This window comes from Rhyacophila brunnea, unplaced genomic scaffold (genome assembly GCF_057557595.1).
Source record: "Rhyacophila brunnea isolate RB1 unplaced genomic scaffold, BYU_Rbru_1.0 scaffold_19, whole genome shotgun sequence".
NCBI lineage: Eukaryota > Metazoa > Arthropoda > Insecta > Trichoptera > Rhyacophilidae > Rhyacophila > Rhyacophila brunnea.
Window position 1 is genome coordinate 19117309 of NW_028232848.1, and position 23592 is coordinate 19140900.

The 23592-nt window shown below is 36.1% G+C and overlaps 1 protein-coding gene across 4 annotated transcripts; it reads left to right on the forward strand.

The window, feature by feature from the left end:
• The first annotated feature begins 436 nt into the window (after positions 1-436).
• On the forward strand, positions 437-22333 carry LOC147072819 (poly(A) RNA polymerase gld-2 homolog A-like). Of its 4 annotated transcripts, none has more exons than XM_085945794.1 (10): positions 437-673; positions 956-1339; positions 2295-2492; positions 3756-3874; positions 3966-4137; positions 5086-5232; positions 6001-6129; positions 7006-7183; positions 21624-21733; positions 21887-22333. In XM_085945794.1, the coding sequence occupies exons 2-10, from the start codon at positions 1018-1020 to the stop codon at positions 22018-22020; spliced, it is 1509 nt and encodes a 502-aa protein (XP_085801920.1). In that variant the 5' UTR covers positions 437-673; positions 956-1017; the 3' UTR covers positions 22021-22333. The 4 variants fall into 4 exon arrangements, with proteins under 4 accessions (XP_085801920.1, XP_085801921.1, XP_085801922.1 ...); XM_085945795.1 differs by having other exon boundaries at positions 1045-1339; XM_085945796.1 differs by having other exon boundaries at positions 440-595.
• The last annotated feature ends 1259 nt before the right edge of the window (positions 22334-23592 follow it).

Sequence of the window (23592 nt, forward strand, 5' to 3'; positions counted from 1 at the left end):
AAAAGGAAATTAAATTAATAGAATAACACCTCACGCGAAGAAGGAAGAGCAAACCCTATCTCAAGGACTTCAAAGTCAACGTGAATAATAAGAGTTTTATTGGTAGGTAAAACTCCTTTCATAATACGAACTAGGTACTGACATGCCCATGGACTTCCCATCTTAAATGGGAAGTCGGAAATAAGGCTTTGTAGGCCTAAAAAGCGGCTCTTGACCTAAGTCAATTAGCGGAGTGGAATACCTATGGTACCACTTGGTTATTTAAGGGACTTTTGCTGGTGTGTAAGGGATGAGCGATATGTTAGTACCTACCTAGGTATGTTATGATGACGTTATGATCAGAGATTTGTGTGCTTTGCTATGATTTTGTGGATGCTGGTAACAATGTTTTTGACATGTCTATGGTCGTTATCGACGAAAGTGGCAATACTTATTTAATGTCGTTCGAAATTCATATTTTTTGTCTTGCATGATTCCTTTCATGAAGAATAATCCATTTTACGATAATTAAATACAAATATCGTCCCACCAAGTTACATGGAATCACGAATTTTACACTCACGTCTAGTCTTTTTTTATAAGTGCTGTCACCTCTGTAAAGTGATAATTCAATTTGTTACCTATCAGTGTTGTAGAATAGGAATAGGTTACATTATTAAACGTTAAGCTTGAAGTAAGATTGATTATTTGCTTTGAAAACGATATATTTTGTGAATCATATTCGTTTAATTAACTTGGAAAATCTGTTTTGACAGTATACAAATGGCCATTAATAAATCAAGAGCCCATTTATGAAATAAAACTATTGTGCCAGCGGTCCTTTGTCGATTGTCAAATTAATGTTGAAAGACTGTGTGCGTTGACGATTTTGTAAAGGAAAGCTGTTTTTTTACATTCATTGTAGAGTAAGTTTTATTGGTTTGGGCCACTGTGCTATGTTTTTTTGTTTATTTAGGTTTATAGACTAAAATAGGTCGGTCACACTAAATAGCGATTTGAACGAAAACAGTTGTTGTTATGTATCACACCTCGTACGTTCCTCAGTTATACGTGCAGTTGAATAATAATTCGCATATGCCCGGACAAGATATTATATTCTACGGGGACGGAAGCAGGGTAGCGGACAGGCGAGTCACGTATTCAGATGAATTCTTACACATGAAAGACATGAGTGCTCCCGCTTACGTGCCGAGAAATCAAAATATAAGGAATTCAAATTATTGGGTCCCCAGAAGAAATCTAAGGAGCTTCCATCCGCATCATAATTCTGCAGGCTTTTTGGAATACGACTCAGACGACTCCAGCCGCTCCAACATAAACCGCTCATATGACGGAAGAGGTATGTGAAGCTTTGATACTCAACAGTAGGATGGCCAAAAATATTGGACCCTTGTGCAAAAATCATGAAAGCATTGCTCCGTGTTTCTTAATATGACACCATAATTCTCTATATCGCGAGTGCAGAACTGCAAGGTTTTAAGTATTTATTTTTGGAGAAACAAAAGTAACAATGAGGCAGCTTAGAGTACAACGTCATTGTTAGGTTTTTTATCAAAAATAAACACTAAAACTTGTAGTATTAGGTTCGCAATATATTAAAAATATACACTTCTTCATCACAATCAATTTGAACTAGCGTGATTATTCGCTGTGTCACGATCTCTCCAAATTTTAGTTATAAAGTACTTGCCCTTATTTAAGACACTATTTGTTAAAATGGCCATTTTTTTGGCTATATTGGGCTCTAAATCGATACTACACCACAATTAAAAATGGCTGTTATAGCAAAGAGCTCAGTGTAATGATACATAGAGAGGGCCTATTTTTAAGCAAAATGAAGCCGCATTTCTAGCATATAACGCACAGTAGAACAACGATTTAATTATTATCAACTTAACTATGAAACGTTATACCACCGTGTTGCTTCTTAGTACGACCACCAAATTTAAACACAACATACTTTATTATATTAAAATAACTAAAAATAATTACCACTAACTTTATATTTAACACAAAAACAGTAAATTTCAGCACATGCTCGCAGTTTTTAACATGTAATCAGCCAAATCAATTTTTTCCGGCGACGTTTTCATATTTTTAAAATTCAACTGAAGGAATTCTATCTTACTCTAACGCATAGAGCGGAGATATAAGCGTGCCGAATGCTTACTCACTCCACTTATGGTTCAATTTTGTTCAGGCCTTGGCAAAGACCCATTTTGATGATAAGTGTACTTAAATGAAAGTCGAGAGAGTGGTACAGCCTATGTAATTAGAACATGCTTCAATTACAGGTTATCCCCCGTCGTTCCGTAATAAGACGCATTACAATGGAAGCCGTAACTCTCCCCGTGGACCGAAATCAAACCCGCTGGGCTGGCACCAACCCATCTCCTATAATGTTCACCCCGTCTCCACTATTGCACCTGACAGATTTTTGATGAAATTTCATCGCTTGTTCGTTACCAATAGTCCATCTAATCTCAATACAGGTATGTTTTATCTTTTCATGTCGTTGTTATAATTTTGTGACTCTTTAATTGAGAGATAAATACTAACTTTTTGTATTACAAATACTTACATTTTCGGCATGGCTTTATTAGTAAATATATGAAAATTAATATTCCCAGAGTTGACAACATTGCATGTGTAAGAACGAAAGGTGTGCGTGAAAGTCATTACACTTGTTTGTTTTACATTTACATCTTACCTATCACCAATACAAACAATAGTGGCGACGACTGACTGTTGGACGGATGTAAATGTTTATAATAAGCGAAAAGAATAAAAAAATACATTTTGACCATGATCAATGTGTTGTACCTACTTCCCGTGGATGGTAAATTGCTCTTACCTGAAAAATTTCAGAATAAACTTAATGTATTGTATTCTTTTTGAATCCAATATTATTTTTGCATAGAAACTTCTGAATCTTTCTTATTTTAACAAAGTGCGGCTCTAGTTATATCCAAACAAATATTAGTTACGAATACATGTCAATAATTTCATGAATGTTTTCTCATGTTATAATTTCATTATGTACAATTTAATAATTAATATACCTACATTGATTCCAACTATACATGATAATTGCATTAGTTTGCCAAATTCTCATATTTAAATATTTTTTTTTTATTTAAAGTCAGTCAGTGTAAGGTCATCCTCTCATGCGGAAACTAAAAACCGGTTCGCCCATCTTTAACTTTTGACGTCTTGGCTTGTTATCATCTTGTTATTTTTAATTTTTGATAAGAAAATATAATTTTTCATCAAATCTACTGATATTGGTACCACTATTTAAAACACAATCACTGCTGACCTTGTAATTAATATTTAATTACCACATTTAAATATGTTAATTATATCTAATGGCCAACTAACTCAAACATGCCAGTCGCGGTGTCAGCACTAAATGAGTTAATGGCTGACTGGCGACTGAGAGACTGGTGACTAGTATGTTGCGTCTCCTCGGTTTAAGTTGCTTTTGGTTTGCTTGGCTTTTGCTTTTAAGTTTGGCTTTTGCTCTTAAGGAGATTTTAATACTGGAGTTTCAGTCTCGTCTTTTTTGAGTATTCACGTGGGAGGAGGGCCTAAATGTATCAACCAAGAACTGTCCTATGGACTCACAACTATAACTTGAAGCGTCACCTTGGCGTTAGTGTCGTATGTATTGCGAGCTATTAATTCTACAAGCCACCACACGTCGAGAGTTGTCAGTCTCAAATGATTATATATGGAATTTTTAACAATTTCAGGCTCGAAATGGGACAAACTTTCCAGTGATATTTGGCACAAATTCATAAGAATGCAGCAATCGGAAGAGACGTTCAAAAATAAGATGATGCTATGGAAATTTTTATATATTGCAATCAAAGTGAGTTTCATTCTGTTTCATTCTCGTAATAAATACAATTTTTATTTTTCCTGCAAAACCTACATATCATTATCTACTGCATTGCTTACAGAACATGTTCCCTCGCCACGGTCTATATTTGGTTGGATCCACGATATCTGGGTTTGGAGCCAACAGTTCGGACATGGACCTATGCCTCGTTGTCAAAACGGTGGATTCTCTAGATAGCCGATCTCAAACAATGTTTCATTTAGATAGCACTCTTCGTTTTATTAAATCGCGTCGTAAGTTTCTATACACATATGTAATATTTTAAATAATTTATGCTTTCTGAATAATTGCGGAATTTTTATTTTATATTAGCTGTTTGATTTACACAACTTGGAATAACACCAGAAACACACCTATTAGGAAATATCTTAAGGCACTAATTATGAACTCGTTACATTGTTGACAAAACAATAAATAACATCACTTCTGATATTTGAAAGTGCTACAATTTTGATGCTCTGTAAATTTTTAAAACATTTAAATGATGTAATGCTTATTTATCAAGTTTATTTGAATAAATGCACACACAATGAATACAGTATCCCTGGAATTCTTTTAATTTACTAATGAACTGGCGACACCCTCTTCAGGTTTATTATTCACAAATCTTGTATCTGCATACTAAATGCATGCAAATTATTCATTCCAGTTGTCTTTTTTGGTCGGTGTTCGATAATCGGTACACGATACAATTTTCATTTGTACAAAATGAGTAAACAACATTCAATAATATATTTACTTAATTTCTGACATTTATTTGGCACCTGTCACTTATATTTCGACAATAGGAAAACCACTCGTTATGTGCTATGCGCCCCGAAATCACCTACATAACGTATCAGCCCTCTTATGTATGGCTATGCGTAGATTTAACTATACATCGTTCACTTGCGGACATAATATGGCTCTTAACAATTAAGCTATCAATCCAAGTCTCTCTTTTGCAAATACATATTTCATAATATCTACTGGGCTTAAGTTTTTTTTATTGGTGCTAAGATTTTTCCGAATATTTGTGTTTTGAAGTTTGTATTCTTAATTTTTGTTATTTTTAATTTTTTTAATTTAATTTAATTTAATTGTTTGTATTGAATATAAATGCAATAAAATTAAAAATAAATACATACTTGACGTCAGTTTGTGTATTTATAAATGTTGTATAATATTATTTTGTTTCACAGATGATGAATTTAGCGATGCCCAATTGATAAAGGCGAAGGTGCCCATACTTAAGTTCAAGGACAATCGTTATTCCTTCGAAGTAGACCTCAACTGCAATAATGTGGTTGGCATTAGAAACACGCATCTCCTCTACTGTTACTCCCAATGTGAGTCATTTCACACCATCATAAATTTACTATGTGTATTAACTATGTGAGAAGGAATGGGCCCTTTCGCATACGGCTGATCAAGTTCGCCATTCCAATCAGTGAACAAGCTCTCAGTAATCATTTCACTGGCCGAAGACCGGCATAACACATAATAATAGAAAATACTAAATAATTCAAAAGACAAGCAATTTTTTATGATGTTAATGTGTTTGGCAAATATCTCATTCTTACTGCTTGATATGCATATTATTTATGTTAAGTTTTGAGTATAGGTATGTACAGATAACCCCCCGCATTGATTGTGGGGGATATGTTTGGGACATGGTCGCGTTAAGCAAAATTTCTTGGTCAACGTTATTTGAAAAACAAAACAACTTAAAATATGAAAATGTCTTTTTAATTAACTATACAAGAATTAAAAACAAAATACAATATATCATACATAAAAGTAATATAACTTAGAAAGAAAGAAAGAAAAATTGACAATCTAAATAGTTTACCCTGGTTGGCCTGTCTGGACGTATTATGTAAAAATTATCAATAATTGTCAAATAATCTGATTGTACGTGTGTCAGTCTACTCAGTATAACAATTCTTGGCATGTGGCACGTGTCAAACTAAGTGCGGGACAAAAAAAATAATATTAAAAATTTATACGATATAACAAATTCACACTCGCTGGGGTTATTACAAAAGTGGGTTGCCTGTAGTCATATTTCTTTAACAATGTATTGTACATGTTCCTAAATTGAATTTTTCTTCCAGTGGATTGGCGTGTCCGTCCCCTGGTTCTGACAGTAAAACAGTGGGCGCAACATCACAACATAAATGATGCGAAGGCCATGACAGTTTCCAGCTACTCGCTCGTCTTGATGGTTATACATTATTTACAGTGTAAGTATTTATTCAAATGTTGTAAAAGGAGACAGCATGCCTGCGGCTAATCAATGCATTGAAAAGAGTTTGCGGCCAAATAGTAGATGATGACACATGTCCCCATGACAGTTTTCACCTTGAATTTGCAATAATTACCATATGAGGTGATTGAAAATTAATAATACGGATGGTCACACATAGATATTATAAGTTGTTGGGAGTTGGTTGTCAATATCATCAATCGTGGAGTTGTGGGTAGGTAGATGAGACGGGAGTTCGACTCCTTATGTGATGGTCAGTAAACAGCAGCTGGCAGTCGTAACTCAAGGACGGGGGCTCAGGTCTACTTTGCTGAAATTTTCCACTAAATTGACTGTGCTGATGCTTCTACCGTTGGAGAAATAATTTGTAAACTGTTTCGATTATTGTTATCGATGCTTTACGGGTGACATTGACTGCTGACTAGATAATTACTTTTTAATTACCACATATAAATAGCATGCTAATTATATCGAATGGCCACCTAATCGTTACGTGCCGGGCGCGTCTTTAGCGGCCAATGTATTAATATCTTAAAGTATTTTTTTTGTTAGATATCCCACACTCTGCTCACTTAAAAAAATATTAGGCCATGTGGCGGACATATGGCCCTTCTATCGTATGCAGTTCTCAAGCTGTAGCTTCTAGGAAACACAATCTGTATTCTGTTTACATTACAGTAAAACTCCATTAATACACAGTTAATTCTAAATCTAAATATTTGCTAAAATTCATGAAACTATTTATATATGTAGTGATTTCTAGTAATCCGATGAAAGAAACAATAGTCACGACTGATAATATACGACTATATTACTCTTTCAATGTCATCTTAATCAGTTGCCCATGCTACAGGTGGAACGACTCCGTCACTGTTGCCCTGCCTTCAAGAAGATTGGCCTAATAAATTCAACAATAACTTGGATATACACCACATAGACTTGATGGAACAGATGCCCATTTACAACACTAAGAATGAGCAAACGCTTGGCGAACTATTGTTAGGATTTTTCAAATACTACACTGATTTTGAGTAAGTTAATTTATTAATTCAAACATTTTAAAACCTTTATAATAATGAAATATAACAATGGATGCACGAAAACTTTCTCTATATAGACGGAGCCTGAATATAATGTGAAAAAAAAATGATTTTTGTAATTGCCTCTAGAGTCCGATACGGATCTCGGCCGCCACATGAAGTGATTTCTCAACAGATTTTTTGTTTTACAAGACATAGATGATAGCCACTTTTCAACCTATTAAGTACATAGGTACTTTAGGTCCGAACACACATTGAAATAAATAACATGGGAAATTTCCAAACCCGGGATTCGAACTCGAGACCCACGGTGATATAAGCTCAACTAAGGCAGTGGTTACTAAATCTAATGATTAAATTAAAGAATCCAACCAGCAGTATGTTATTTTCTGACTCGACATATATGACCATGTTCTATCCGTTTATTTAATTATATCCTAGGGATACATATTATAAAGGTTATTACTTTGTTTGCTAAATACCCTAATTTAACAATTTATAAACAGTCTGTTAAACTCGCATATTGATTACGGGGTATAGCAAATCGGCTGAATATAGACATTCCCAATTAGCATCATGACATGACCCGGCTCACGGCTAGCTCAATAATGCTACCGGGCCGTCACTGAGGAGACTAGTGATGAATTAGGAGAGGTGGATCTCCTTTGTAGTATCACAACTTTTGAATTCCCGAATAAAACTCTCAGCTGGTGTGGTGCCGAATTTATTCAGGTACTAGAGTTCACGGTCACACAATAAGATTAACTGTCATTGTTCCCGTAATTAAATCTCATTAAAGTATCAGCAAACTATTTATTTGTTCACTATAGGATCTCTGTGAAATCTTTCACAAATTCCCGAAAAGTCACACCTAATTCAGAGAATGTATACGCAGATATTCTTTGGATATTTTTAATTCAAGAAATATTTTCCCATAAGAAAGAAAATATAAATTATTCTTTGGTCACACAGTATTAGGTTTATAAAAGAATAGAATTATTTTATTGTTGTTATAAAGTTTATTTATGTTCACAGTGTATTTACAAATATTTATTTGTGTTTACAGACTTGTTTACAAAAGGTTTACTTAATGTTTACAAATTTATTTACTAAAATTTGTTTTTATGTTTATAAATTTGTTTACTAAAATTTATTTTATGATTATGTTTACTAAATAAAGTTTCAAAAATTTATTTTATAATTCCGAAAAAAAGATTTGTAAAATTTATTATTACAAACTGAGTTTATTAATTTGTTTTTATAAAACAAATCCGATCACGTAATTTATCCCGATTACGTCACCTCGTATGATGAGTAATGAAAAATGAAATTACTCCGCGAGCGCGTTACTATCGACAGATACGTGGTATTCGAGCTATGTTTTAGCGGCCGACGTCACTACCGACAGATACGTGTTATTCGCGCTACGTTTTGCGGCACACGTCACGACCGGCAGATACGAGATATTCGCGTTACTTTTTGCCCGTCGATGGGGACTTATCGTAGGTAAATTTCACGAATGTTACTGAGAACCGTGTCTCGTATCCGCGGAAGGACTGCTGCTTAGTAGGAGATCGCTGGTGAGAAGTGTAGAAACTAATGATTTTACGGAAAAAGGATGTCACCTTTTATACCCTCGGGATGGAGGTTTAACAGGAAACAGTCCGTAAGGGATAGCAGATGTATATCTTTCTCTCACGGGATAAATTTACGTATATCTCCCGTTCCTGGTAACTTTCTAATAGAGATATCTTCTAATTAAATCGGGTTAAATTTACTCTACTTTATTTCCGCAAAATTAAGACTTAATAGGGGTGTTTTAAGCACCCTCTAGAACATGTCCTTTAAATACGTAGTTACGGTGACGTCAGCAAAATAGTTGATTTTATATGATTTTTCGTGTTCAAACGAAGGGGAAAGTTTTTAGCTTTCCAACGAGGTATCAGAATAGGTACTCGTGTACTAAATAAGGGAATGGCAGTCTTTAAATTTAAAATGTCAAAATGAAAGGTTGACACCCACGTACTAGTCCTTTCCACCACTCTTGGCCTTTTTAGGCCAATAGAATTTTACTAAGTTTTAATAAAACTATTTGGAGCCGCAGAAAACGTTTCATTCGATATTTACCTTTCGGACGAACATTATTACGTGAAAATACTATAATATTATACTTAACATTTCAACTTAAATATATAAATGCTTAATCCTAACAAGATGTTATTTACAAGCGACTACAAATTTATTTCGTCCTTAATAGTGGCTTTTCCATAGTAATCTAAACGTAAACTTGAATCTATTTTTATCTGGCAACTCAACACAGCCGGGCCGTAAATTCTAGTCGAACAGAATTCAGTTAAGGTTCAAGGTCACGCGCCAGTTTGTGTTTTTAGTCGCAGTATTTGATTCTTTTATTACTTAGGAGGCAATTAAGATTTATTATTGTTTATGGGTAGAAACCCATCTATACCAGAATCTCAAGTTTTTCCAATTGTTACTTTTACAATATTTATTATAGTCAGCAAGTTATAGCATTAACAAAATCTATAATTATAATTACGCGTCTATAGATATAGATACGCGTTTACAATATTTTTATAACGGTAGTTAACTCCTATCTTGTATTGATAAAATTAGTATTAAAATTCTTTATTTACAATTATACAGTATATAAATTTATAAATATTCAATTTTCTTTTCCAATTTTCATACACTTCCATTATAGCTATAAAAGTTATTGAAGCATGTACCTGCTTAATTTTACGTAAACAATCTCTCCCATAACTTATTTTCTAAGTTTAATGGAGATTTCCCGGGAATTATTTCCGAAATAGATCGATTTGAAATTTCATGGCGTGTCATTTCGAGGTCTGCGGTCACAGCGTTCCAATTACACTTGAACAGTCTCGATTCTCCGAGGCGAAATTTTTTACGTAAAATTTTATTACATTTTACAAAGAAAAGGTTAACAACATACATTTTACTTCCTAATACTAAACGATTACGCTACTGGTTACCTGTTCATGGTCTTTTTCGACCATTTCTTCTCTGCTTCTTCCATAGTTTAGGACCATGGGACTTATATATTCTGTTTGTACCTTGTCGTGAGATTGTCGCACGGCTATCGAGAAGTAGAATTGACTACAAGGCTAGATTTGTATAGTTATGTCGTTAAACCATACTCTGCCATAAACACTAACTGAAGGTCGGCGTTTTTGTTCGTGTCAAATGCCCACCCTTAATAAAGACATAACTGTATATGTCTAGTCTCAATTCACCATTGCCACACCTCAGGACTCAGTAATATGCAAAGCGATAAAGCAACAGTAAAGCATATTCAAAATAAAATACACAAAATCTGCGCATGCACACAAAGTTTTTCTTTTACTTTTTATAATTAATATTCGCCCAGATTCAGGTCTTAAAATTCTAATTAATAAAAGAAAATTATATAATTCAATAATTCTGAAGTTAAAAATTTTATTTTGAGGACGGTGAGTGCTGTATGGGACGACTACTGCTTTTCCTGCCGAGGGACAACCGCAAGGAAGAGGACTCACGGAGACGCTCCCTTTACGACCCATGGACAGAAGTAGAGTTCGACTTCCCGTCGCGAATCACGTTCCCGCTTACTAGAAAATACGGCATAGTACCATGATATGCCAGGGAGACTCCCCTGACAATACCTTTAACATTAAATTACATAGGGTCATTTAAACCTATTCAATCTAACGCTCAATACTCCTAGCTATATATTACATTCTACAAGAATTTGAAATCAATCCCAATCAAGAGAATTATTTTTCGCAGCTCCGAATACTAATAAGGACTTAGCGTGAAAGTTACGAACTTCCCCACGCCTAAATTAGCAACGCTCTCTTCATTTCGCAGCTCCGAATACTAATAAGGACTTAGCGTGAAAGTTACGAACTTCCCCACGCCTAGATTAGCAACACGTCTTCATTTCGCAGCTCCGAATACTATTAGGGGCTTAGCGTGGAAGCCAAGGACTTCCCCATGCCCTAATTAGCAACACTTTCTTCGTTTTGCTCTCCCCGAAGACTTATTTCTTTCTCGCTTCGAGAAAAGACTCGTTTGCTTCGATAATAGACTTATTTCTTTATCGCTCCTCTCGAAGACTTGTTGTTTGCTCCGATAATAGACTTATTTCTTTATCGCTCCTCTCGAAGACTTGTGGTTTGCTCCGATAATAGACTTATTTCTTTATCGCTCCTCTCGAAGACTTGTTGTTTGCTTCGATAATAGACTTATTTCTTTATCGCTCCTCTCGAAGACTTGTGGTTTGCTTCGATAATAGACTTATTTCTTTATCGCTCCTCTCGAAGACTTGTGGTTTGCTCCGATAATAGACTTATTTCTTTATCGCTCCTCTCGAAGACTTGTGGTTTGCTCCGATAATAGACTTATTTCTTTATCGCTCCTCTCGAAGACTTGTTTGTTTCGCAGCTCCGAATACTAATAAGGACTTAGCGTGAAAGTCACGGACTTCCCCACGCCTTAATTAGCAACACGTTCTTCGTTTCGCTCTCCCCGAAGACTTATTTCTCTTTCGCTTCGAGAAAAGACTTGTTTTTCGCTTCGATCAGAGACTTATTTCTTTATCGCTCCTCTCGAAGTCTTATCGCTCGCTTCGATAATAGACTTATTTCTTTATCGCTCCTCTCGAAGACTTATAGCTCGGTTTAGTTAGAGACTTAGCTTACAGGCGATGGCGGTAGCGATCGCTTTGAGCGACGCTTACCTGATCGGCCTATACGCTGATACTGACGTTTGGGGGGCGCATTCCGGATGGGGGCGTCTCGTAAGACAGCGTCCAACGCATCCCGCCACTCGCCAAAGGTAGTACCTTGATCTTTGCTCCAGGGCGTTGGGAAGTTGGTCCTCGCAGGGCGCCGCCCTCCCAACCGTCCCACTCTCCTAAATTCTCTCTTGGGGGGCGCTATCTTGATGGGGGCGTCTTGTAAGACTGCGTCCAACGCATCCAGCCTCTCGCCAAGGATCCTCTCTTCATTAGATATTGTCGAGTCAACAATTCTTTCCACTTCAGCTCCTCCACCGCTAAGTTCGGAATCTGTTCCTGAACTCGCCAGTAGTTCTTCCCGCGCACATTCCTGCGCATCCATACGACGTTCTGACAGGGCGTGCACTCCCTCGTCTCTGTCGCTGGTAGCTTTGGAAAGCGGCGTAGGTGATACCACCGGGTCGTCTGCTCTTTCATTAGCCAGATTCTTCTCAAACTATTTCGCACCGCAGCTCCGAATACTAGTAAAGGACTTAGCGTGGAAGCCATGCGCTTCCCCATGCCTTAACTAGCAACACTCTTCCCGCTATTAATTTAAAATATATTACACTTAGCACTGATATGTATATCACGCTTATCATACTCATATATATCAATTTAACACTAGTATTTAAAACACTTTTAACACTAACATTTTTATCAAGTATAATATTTAAATCTTTATGAGGTAAACTATTTTTATTACGTGCAATTGCAGTAGTTGGCAATTTCTCTTCACCCGGCGCATCCAACGTACTACCTACAATTGTCCACGTACTTCTGACTACGCTATTTGGACGGTCTGCAGTCGTTACAGATGGTAGTGTCTTTTGACACGCCGCAAAATTCTGTCCCCGACTACACCTGTCCCTAGGATCTAAAATATTTACAGAACCGAGAAAATCCGTAGATATTTTGCTTTGTTGGTTATGGGCAACCGTAGCTGAGTCCCATAACTCTTGTCCTCCGTCATTGAGTATATCACCGCCTTTGAGACGATGATCATACACAACAACTCTTTCGTCACTATATCTAGCTTTATCTTTGTACATTAAGTTCATATTTCTTAGTTCAAACTTAACGCTATCAAAATTAATCTTATTAAGCTTACGTAACTTATTTTTAATAATCTTAATACTAAAGGACTTACATTTACTTGATTTTTGCTTAAGATAACGATTATAGTCATCTAATGCTATGAGCTCTTCTTCATTAAGTTTATTTCGCCTTAATTTACCGAAGGTATTAATGTTTTGTAGTCGACGATTAGTTCGACTCTTCCTAATAATATTCTTAACGTCAGCCTCGTGGGGTCTGTTCGCTAATTTAAAAGGTGAGTCCCTTCCTAAAGTTTCGTTGCTCGATTGTAACGACGATCGACTATCTAAACTACATACATCGCTATTAATATCAAGTAAACTGCCAGCTTCGGCTTTAGTATAATTAGTACTATTAATATTTTTACACAAATGGTTAGCGGAAGCACAATAATTCGTTAGATTATTTGTTACAAGAGATCTGTCGTCAGTATCGACGAGACTACAGTTACTTACGTTTGCCGATGTTCTCAGCACACCAAGAGCGCCACTGCTTACGCCTTCGCCGCATCCACCGCTAGCTGTCTTTAACTGCTTATCTTGATAACCTTCTTCCTTGTTGCCAACATTTATTTCATAACTTCCTAATTCTAATTTATCTAAAAACTTTTTATATTCTATTTCGCCGCCGGTAAAAGAATTATTAGCTCGCGAAGTCTCAACATTGGACAACGTCTTACCGCTATTCTTTTTATTAAGATTTTCTACTATTTTACTAGCAGAATTATTAATATCGCGTTTGCGATAATTCTCCGGTCTTACGCTGCTATCCTTTACAAGAGGACCTGTACAAAGATTAACTTGGTTACTGGGGCCAGCTTCGACCTCACAGTGAACCTTAGGGTTAAATGATTTCACCGGAAGGGTGTCCTTCAGTTCACTTTCACAGTTAACCCTATTCGCCAGAAGAGCGTCTATGTCACTAGCTAGAACTCGGCTGAACGGCGTTCGAGGAACGTTCGTGTCACCTTCTTGAGTCTTCTCTTCGGCGGTCCGCCAGTGTTCGTCGTCTTGGAGCCATCGACGATCAACCCGGTCCGCGAGCCGTCTTCATGGCTCCTTTCTGGTCTGCTGAGCTGCTTGCCTGTCTGGGCAATCCTTGTTTTCATGGAAGCCAGGACAATGTTGACAACGCCTTTGTCTGGCACTGCCTCGCTCTTCAACGCGAGGACGTGGGCGGTACGCAGGTCTTTCTGAATCGTTTTGCTGGTCTGATTGCCGTGGAGGCCTTTTATCAACAGCCTCCGTGGTCTTATCAGATTTCGCGTTAGTCTCTTGTACCGAACGCGGCTTCTCGCGCCAAGTATTTTGCTGAGCGGGCCTCTTTTCATTATTCGCCTTGACGGCATTTGCTGGAGATGGCACGGAAGCCAATGCCGATTTCAATGGTCGAAGTGTATGAGCTACTTCAAGCAGCTCGTCCATCGTCTTCCATTTCTCTTGATTAACCCTTATCTGATCGCTCACAGTGAGTAGGTCATAAAAGGTCGAAGCCAGGGTTTCCGACTTCATCTCTGGAAGGAGTACCTCGGCTAACTCCATCTTCTTCAGGAGGAAACCATAAGCTCCCTCTTGAGGTCCTTGCTCTTTATGTTCGAGCTCCGTTCGTTGAGCACGACGCCTTGAAGGTGATTCGAAGTGCTCTTTCAGGTCGTTACTAAACGACCGCCAACTGTCCGATGTGTCAATATTCTTGGCCCAAGTCTTGGCCTCTCCTCTGAGCTGACGCATAGCCAACTCTGTCCAATTCTCAGCTGGGTACTTCACAGCTTCGCAATATTCTCTGCAGCGTCGGAGAAAAAGTTCAACGCTCTGCTTTGGGCTACCCTCATAGGTGGAATGGAGTTCCGGCTTAACATGGCACGGGGTACACACGGCTGGTTCTGGTGGTGCCATTTTTTGTTTGGGATCCGACGTGCTTACTTGCAAAAATGAATCCTCTTCGGGGAATACTTGCGCGTTTTGCAAGCCTTCTTCCAATATGAAGTCTTCTTCTACACTCGGACCCGGAACAGGGTTCGGCATAATTTCTTCGAATTCCTCCGTCCCCTGGAGTTGGAAGAAGCGGACCTTCGACCGTAAATTCATATAAAAATTCAGCTATCGATTGCGCCGGTTTTCAGCTTCCTACGACCACCCGTTCGTCCGCAATCGACGTTTAAAGTATTTTGAGGGCATGCGCTGCTTGTCGCTGATAACCCTGAAGGCTTGCAACTCCTGTTACAAGCGTCCAATCTTCTCCGTTTAAAATCTTATATTGTAATAGGTACAGGCCTTCATGTACCTATACCCATGACGTCACGGTAGTTATGATAATTATCGAGATTTTAATATACAAAGTAGTATAAATTTATTTTTTTCAAAAAATTTTTTCTTTGTCTGGGTCCTTGTACCTATACTTGTATGGTACTCAACTTTATATTAGAAAAAAGCTTAAAAATTCACACGAAATTTTTATTGTGCATTTTATTCTTAATTCTATTATTTCTGTTACGGTGAGTAACACAATTTATTTTTATACTTTCTTTATGGCTTAAAAGGGTCAGAGAGATCCTTTGGATAGTCTCATCGACATACTTTTGCTTAATGTCGGTATCTGACTCTAATAAATTACCAAAAGTATTTATTTTATTTATTCTTTCCTTTTCCAAGTAAATCAAGAAAAGTATTCTATATATAGTTGCCTTTACGTATATATTCTTCTCCAAATTATATTTTTCAAAAGTATTCATCACTGGTTCCTCGTTAATGCGAGTTACACTTTATTTCATTGTACTCACATTTATAAAGTTGAGGTAGATCGCTCTTGTAGCTCCGGTATAAGGTTCTTAAAACCTCTCAGGTAACCACAATTCATTGATACACTTCACAATATATTGTTTTTAAAATCTTTTAGTAGATCTTAGTTGTAGGATCGTTCAGGTTTTCGCAACCTGAAGATGCCGCACGCATTTGGGCGCCATAATGACATGACCCGGCTCACGGCTAGCTCAATAATGCTACCGGGCCGTCACTGAGGAGACTAGTGATGAATTAGGAGAGGTGGATCTCCTTTGTAGTATCACAACTTTTGAATTCCCGAATAAAACTCTCAGCTGGTGTGGTGCCGAATTTATTCAGGTACTAGAGTTCACGGTCACACAATAAGATTAACTGTCATTGTTCCCGTAATTAAATCTCATTAAAGTATCAGCAAACTATTTATTTGTTCACTATAGGATCTCTGTGAAATCTTTCACAAATTCCCGAAAAGTCACACCTAATTCAGAGAATGTATACGCAGATATTCTTTGGATATTTTTAATTCAAGAAATATTTTCCCATAAGAAAGAAAATATAAATTATTCTTTGGTCACACAGTATTAGGTTTATAAAAGAATAGAATTATTTTATTGTTGTTATAAAGTTTATTTATGTTCACAGTGTATTTACAAATATTTATTTGTGTTTACAGACTTGTTTACAAAAGGTTTACTTAATGTTTACAAATTTATTTACTAAAATTTGTTTTTATGTTTATAAATTTGTTTACTAAAATTTATTTTATGATTATGTTTACTAAATAAAGTTTCAAAAATTTATTTTATAATTCCGAAAAAAAGATTTGTAAAATTTATTATTACAAACTGAGTTTATTAATTTGTTTTTATAAAACAAATCCGATCACGTAATTTATCCCGATTACGTCACCTCGTATGATGAGTAATGAAAAATGAAATTACTCCGCGAGCGCGTTACTATCGACAGATACGTGGTATTCGAGCTATGTTTTAGCGGCCGACGTCACTACCGACAGATACGTGTTATTCGCGCTACGTTTTGCGGCACACGTCACGACCGGCAGATACGAGATATTCGCGTTACTTTTTGCCCGTCGATGGGGACTTATCGTAGGTAAATTTCACGAATGTTACTGAGAACCGTGTCTCGTATCCGCGGAAGGACTGCTGCTTAGTAGGAGATCGCTGGTGAGAAGTGTAGAAACTAATGATTTTACGGAAAAAGGATGTCACCTTTTATACCCTCGGGATGGAGGTTTAACAGGAAACAGTCCGTAAGGGATAGCAGATGTATATCTTTCTCTCACGGGATAAATTTACGTATATCTCCCGTTCCTGGTAACTTTCTAATAGAGATATCTTCTAATTAAATCGGGTTAAATTTACTCTACTTTATTTCCGCAAAATTAAGACTTAATAGGGGTGTTTTAAGCACCCTCTAGAACATGTCCTTTAAATACGTAGTTACGGTGACGTCAGCAAAATAGTTGATTTTATATGATTTTTCGTGTTCAAACGAAGGGGAAAGTTTTTAGCTTTCCAACGAGGTATCAGAATAGGTACTCGTGTACTAAATAAGGGAATGGCAGTCTTTAAATTTAAAATGTCAAAATGAAAGGTTGACACCCACGTACTAGTCCTTTCCACCACTCTTGGCCTTTTTAGGCCAATAGAATTTTACTAAGTTTTAATAAAACTATTTGGAGCCGCAGAAAACGTTTCATTCGATATTTACCTTTCGGACGAACATTATTACGTGAAAATACTATAATATTATACTTAACATTTCAACTTAAATATATAAATGCTTAATCCTAACAAGATGTTATTTACAAGCGACTACAAATTTATTTCGTCCTTAATAGTGGCTTTTCCATAGTAATCTAAACGTAAACTTGAATCTATTTTTATCTGGCAACTCAACACAGCCGGGCCGTAAATTCTAGTCGAATAGAATTCAGTTAAGGTTCAAGGTCACGCGCCAGTTTGTGTTTTTAGTCGCAGTATTTGATTCTTTTATTACTTAGGAGGCAATTAAGATTTATTATTGTTTATGGGTAGAAACCCATCTATACCAGAATCTCAAGTTTTTCCAATTGTTACTTTTACAATATTTATTATAGTCAGCAAGTTATAGCATTAACAAAATCTATAATTATAATTACGCGTCTATAGATATAGATACGCGTTTACAATATTTTTATAACGGTAGTTAACTCCTATCTTGTATTGATAAAATTAGTATTAAAATTCTTTATTTACAATTATACAGTATATAAATTTATAAATATTCAATTTTCTTTTCCAATTTTCATACACTTCCATTATAGCTATAAAAGTTATTGAAGCATGTACCTGCTTAATTTTACGTAAACAATCTCTCCCATAACTTATTTTCTAAGTTTAATGGAGATTTCCCGGGAATTATTTCCGAAATAGATCGATTTGAAATTTCATGGCGTGTCATTTCGAGGTCTGCGGTCACAGCGTTCCAATTACACTTGAACAGTCTCGATTCTCCGAGGCGAAATTTTTTACGTAAAATTTTATTACATTTTACAAAGAAAAGGTTAACAACATACATTTTACTTCCTAATACTAAACGATTACGCTACTGGTTACCTGTTCATGGTCTTTTTCGACCATTTCTTCTCTGCTTCTTCCATAGTTTAGGACCATGGGACTTATATATTCTGTTTGTACCTTGTCGTGAGATTGTCGCACGGCTATCGAGAAGTAGAATTGACTACAAGGCTAGATTTGTATAGTTATGTCGTTAAACCATACTCTGCCATAAACACTAACTGAAGGTCGGCGTTTTTGTTCGTGTCAATCACCAATAGCATGTTCGTTCTATTTAGGAAAAGAAACATCTGATGCTCTCGATTTTGCATTTAGCTTATCCATGGAACACAAAATTAATGGGAACTGGCTTACTCTACTGGGTGTTTTATAACAGATTACTGATCTCGAGTGCGGAAAAATATGGGCTAAACTTAAACATATCGACCCCTGAGGTTCCATCCAACATTTTTATGCAAATGTACTTTTTTGGAGGAAACGGTTCCAAATACAGTATACTTTATTTTGTTCTTACATACAATGCCATCTAGCTTTTAAATACGGAGATAGAGATTGCACAAAGTTCCAACTGCAACAATTATTTAAAAAGAATAGCGAAACAAGGTTTCAACTGTACATGGAACCTTGTTACTCTTTATTAAAAACGAGATTGTGCTAACTTCACACTTTAGTTCATATGACAAGGTTCCATCTGACTAGTAGCAAAGGATCGTAATATTATTTTATCCAAAGAATTAAGTAGAAAATATGATGATCACATAAAAAATAAGATAGCTATAATATATGAAAGGGGAGGGATAGAAAAAATTATTTATCTGTCCTTTGTTTCGACTTAAAAAATGGTATACCAGGAGTAAGTTAATTTTATTATAAAAGGAAACTAACTATGTATAATTTAACTGCACACTACTCGGTTCCCAAAACAATTAATTATTGTGCTTTATGGAATGTCCAGGTGTTCGGTCATTCTGGAAATGACTTAGTGAGTACTTGTAAGAAAATTTTGATAATCCTTATAATGAATTTAATAATTAAGTTGGTAGAGTATAATTTTGCAGAATTAATAACTTAGAGTGATTCATGAATTCCACAAAATATAAATTCGTGCTTACACAGCAGTTTTAAATTTCTTATATGAAAATCGATCACCATAAAATATTCGGTACCGGGACATTCATGTATTCAATAAGTTGACAGTGCTCATAGTGTTATTGAGAAGGCGGTGTCAAAAAACTGAATGTTATTCAATAAGTCGCACGAGGCTACTAAAGTCAGAAAATAAAAGAAATTCTCTCAGAATTTTGCAAATAAATTCTGATGATTTTAGTTTTACTTGTGTCACTGCTGCGAAATGTCTAAATGTTAAATTCGATACCTTTCGACAAGTTTCATCACTTAAATGTAGTCAAGTATGACATGAAGTGAGATACAAAACCGATTTCAACAATCATATCATGAATATCAAAAATTTACGATTCAAAGATAAACCCAAACGTAAAGTTCCTTCAAATGATTTAGAAAATCCCAAATCAATAATGATTCAACCATCTCATCTGCGATGTAATCCAGCTGGGAATAATGTATCTGAACAAAAAAAGAACAGTATAGAGATATGTAAATCTATATGCCTTTGGAAGACATGGTGTATGGAGCATTGCATAAATTATATAAACAGGTATATACTAGGGTTGTCTGTAAAATAAGGTCTCCAATTTTTTTTCACAAAGAAAAACACGTTTATTTGAAATGAATTATACATTGTTGGAAAGCCTGGACATTCTACTATTTTTCTACATAGTCTCCGTTGCGATCGATGAATTTGTGCATGCGGTGTAGTATTTTTCGTATACCCGTGTCATAGAACTCTCCCGCCGCGGCATGCAGGTAGCGTACAACCTCTTCTTTCAACTCCTCGTCGGTCCTGAAATTTGTCCCACCCAGATGTGACTTGCAGGAAAGAGATGATAATCACTTGGTGCTTGGTCCGGGCTGTAGGAGGGGTGTGTGATGTTATCCCATCCAGATTGGTTGATGAGGTCGGTTGTTGCACTTCAACTCGTTGCCGTTAGTGATCTTGGGTGAGCATTTTGAGGATCCACCTTACACACACCTTGTGATAATGCAAATGTTCTGTCAAAATCTTGTCAATAGTATTACTGACATCAGGGATCAATTTGCACAGCTCCCGAATCATCACCCGTCGATCTTCAAGCATTACCTTCTCCGATAAACCGATAGCCGTTCATCATGGTCGTTTGTACGTCCGTTTTTAAACTCCACACCATTTTCGCACGTTTTTGATGTCCATACACTGTTGTCCGTATACTCACATAACCGTCGATAAATTTCTATAGGTGTAGTGTCCTTATCACACAAAAAATGAATAACAGAACGTAACTCACACCTGGCGGTAGTGGCAAGTAGAAGCTCCATTGCGAACGGCTACCAAACCAAGACTAAGTGTCGTAGGCAGCTCGTACTTGTGGGGATTTGTAGTCGGGGAACCAAGCTACACGCGAGTGTTGCCGGATCTTGCGTTAAAGCGTTTCTCGCTACTCCAGCGCCTTAGAGACCTTATTTTACAAACAACCCTCGTATTATTAAATATTACTTATTGAATTTTTTGAATAAGAAAACTTTTTATGGTTCATATAAAAATGGTTTTTTGTGGATTTCATCTGCAGATAAAACCTTGTTTACTTATCTGAAATCACCTTTTTGCGTAACAAAGTTCCTACTGATTTTATCAAATTCATGGATTTCATATTTAAAACATTAATTCATTCTAAATAATGCATAAATTATACTTTGACATGTACATTTATCATATTATTTAAAGAATCAAACATAAATAATGATGATTGTTGGATCAATTATAACAGTTTGAATCTTTGGAGCTCATTATTTCAAAACTATGTCAGTGTTGGATGGAACCATGTTATTTTCAGGGGTCGATATGTTAAAGAATATATTATTTTCAATAGTTACGTCTAAATCATAATAATATGCATTACAATTTGTCACGTAAATGTAATGCTCTTTCAATATTTGGGGACAGTCGGCGCGCTTTATTTCAATTGAATTTTATGGTCTGACCGTCATGAAGTATCCTGCTTGATGGCTTTTACATTTCTATCTTATTAATCTGTTCTGTGACATTATTACTTTTACAGTTATACGAAACATGTGGTATCGGTTCGCACGGGTTCACGTCTTGATTTGGAAGAATGCAGAGCTGCTCGCAAGAATGAACCCCATCAGTGGAAGTTGCTTTGTGTGGAAGGTGTGTATAACTTAATTTAATATGACATATCCATTTATTTTGCCTTTTTCCGATTTTACCGATTTTCTGTTGATTTGATTATCTCGTGCAGTAACTCGTTGACATATCATCTGATATGGGATACATTTATAGTTGTCATATATTTGTTTACAGAACCGTTTGATCTCAGCAACACGGCACGTTCAGTCTACGATCCGAAAATCTTCTCCCATGTACTTAACGTGTTCAAGACGACGGCGGAGGCGTTAGAAAATAATCACACATTCTCTTCGCTCCTTTTTCCTTAGCAATACGCCAACGGTGCTCCAAAGAAACCATTTACGTGCGAACAATTGATTAATATAGTTTACTCATTCATGTGCTTAGACATATCTTCAAAGAGTTTGTGAGAAATAATTTTGATTTGTAACGAATCTGTCAATCTTATCACCGATTACAAATTTTCATTAGGACAACATTTTTTTTGTTGACGGTGATCTAACTCTTTTGAGAAAAACATTATTTACCAAATATATACGGTGAATCAAAAAAATATTTAATGTAATATAGTCTGTATTTGGTTAAAAGTTTACTATATATTATATACCCTGAAAATATACAAAAAAAAAATGATTGGATTATCATTAGGCTTGTCCTCTGTGTTTGGGGGTAGATATGGGCTGCAAAATGCAGTTCATTAACTGTGGCCAGTATACAATCACTTTTATAATACGGTTTAGAACTTTAACAACAGTCAAACAGTCTATGGGTTAGAGCCTGCCCACAAGGCGCGTTTTGGCGAGGGAGTAACAAGTCGCGTGTTCTCCAGGTACATATAACACAATTCAGCTGTCCACAAGCGCTCGTGCGTGACGACTGTCGTGCAGCAATCGCCTATAAACGCCAGACTCTGGATAATCACAGCGTTTACAGCCATTACAAAATGAATTACAACCGCTTGGCGCTCGAATGCGAGATTTTTTATTGCTGCTCCAAAATAAATTATGTCACCTAGATTGTAAAGTGCCAAGAATGGATATTGGAAGTAATGGCGAAATACAAAATCTCATAGAAACCGACTAACACCATTGAGTTGTTGTGCTTGTGCGCAAACTACGCTGTTTCTGGACGAAAGCCATTTCTGGTTCTCGAGCGTAAATCGTGATGGGAATCGCGCCTTGTGGCCAGGCACTTAGTCATTGCCATTTTTAAAGACATATTTATTTATTGTCATACACTCGACAGCAAAGAACCCAAGTATTCCAAAAATGATTCTGGATATGATTCTACATAGGAACAATACTTGAATAGAAAAGAAGCAAGCCTATTTTTCAGGTGAAAACATTTAGCATTCCTTATTTCAATCCATTTGTGGATATCTACATAAGAGTTTCTTAAATTTTTTGAGCCGCGATCCAGATTAGTAAAACTTTTGGTTATGCCACCCAAAATAAATTATATATTTTAATACTTAACTATAAATTCAGTAGGAACTTCTAGTGGTAACAACATTGAATCTTTTAAATTGAGGCGTCCAGTTAAAAAATCCGACTTATTGCATTTTGCTCTTTTTGAGAAAACTGCGAAAAACGATTATCACCTTTTTTTATCACTGAAATAGTTATTTAATATTTAATATTAGATTCACTCATAAACAATTAAAAATGTTTAACGTAAGAATGGAATGTAACGACGTGCGCACCAAACTCTAACTTAAACCATTAAAACTATTTGTTATAACTTGCTGTAGGATGCTAATAAATTTTGTGTAATAACTCATAAGTTAACAACTATCCAGCTGTAGGATACAAGCGCATATACAGTGGAAATTTATTATTATTAAGTCATTACGTCTTGTTTTGTAAGAACAAGGTTGAATA

What these genes read in the sequence shown, in the direction of transcription:
- LOC147072819 (XM_085945794.1), top strand. Translation starts at nt 1,018, where the DNA reads ATGTATCACACCTCGTACGTTCCTCAGTTATACGTGCAGTTGAATAAT. An exon ending in TCCATCTAATCTCAATACAG is followed by an intron (nt 2,493 to 3,755) that starts GTATGTTTTATC and finishes TAACAATTTCAG; the next exon opens with GCTCGAAATGGGACAAACTT. An exon ending in GGTTATACATTATTTACAGT is followed by an intron (nt 6,130 to 7,005) that starts GTAAGTATTTAT and finishes CCCATGCTACAG; the next exon opens with GTGGAACGACTCCGTCACTG.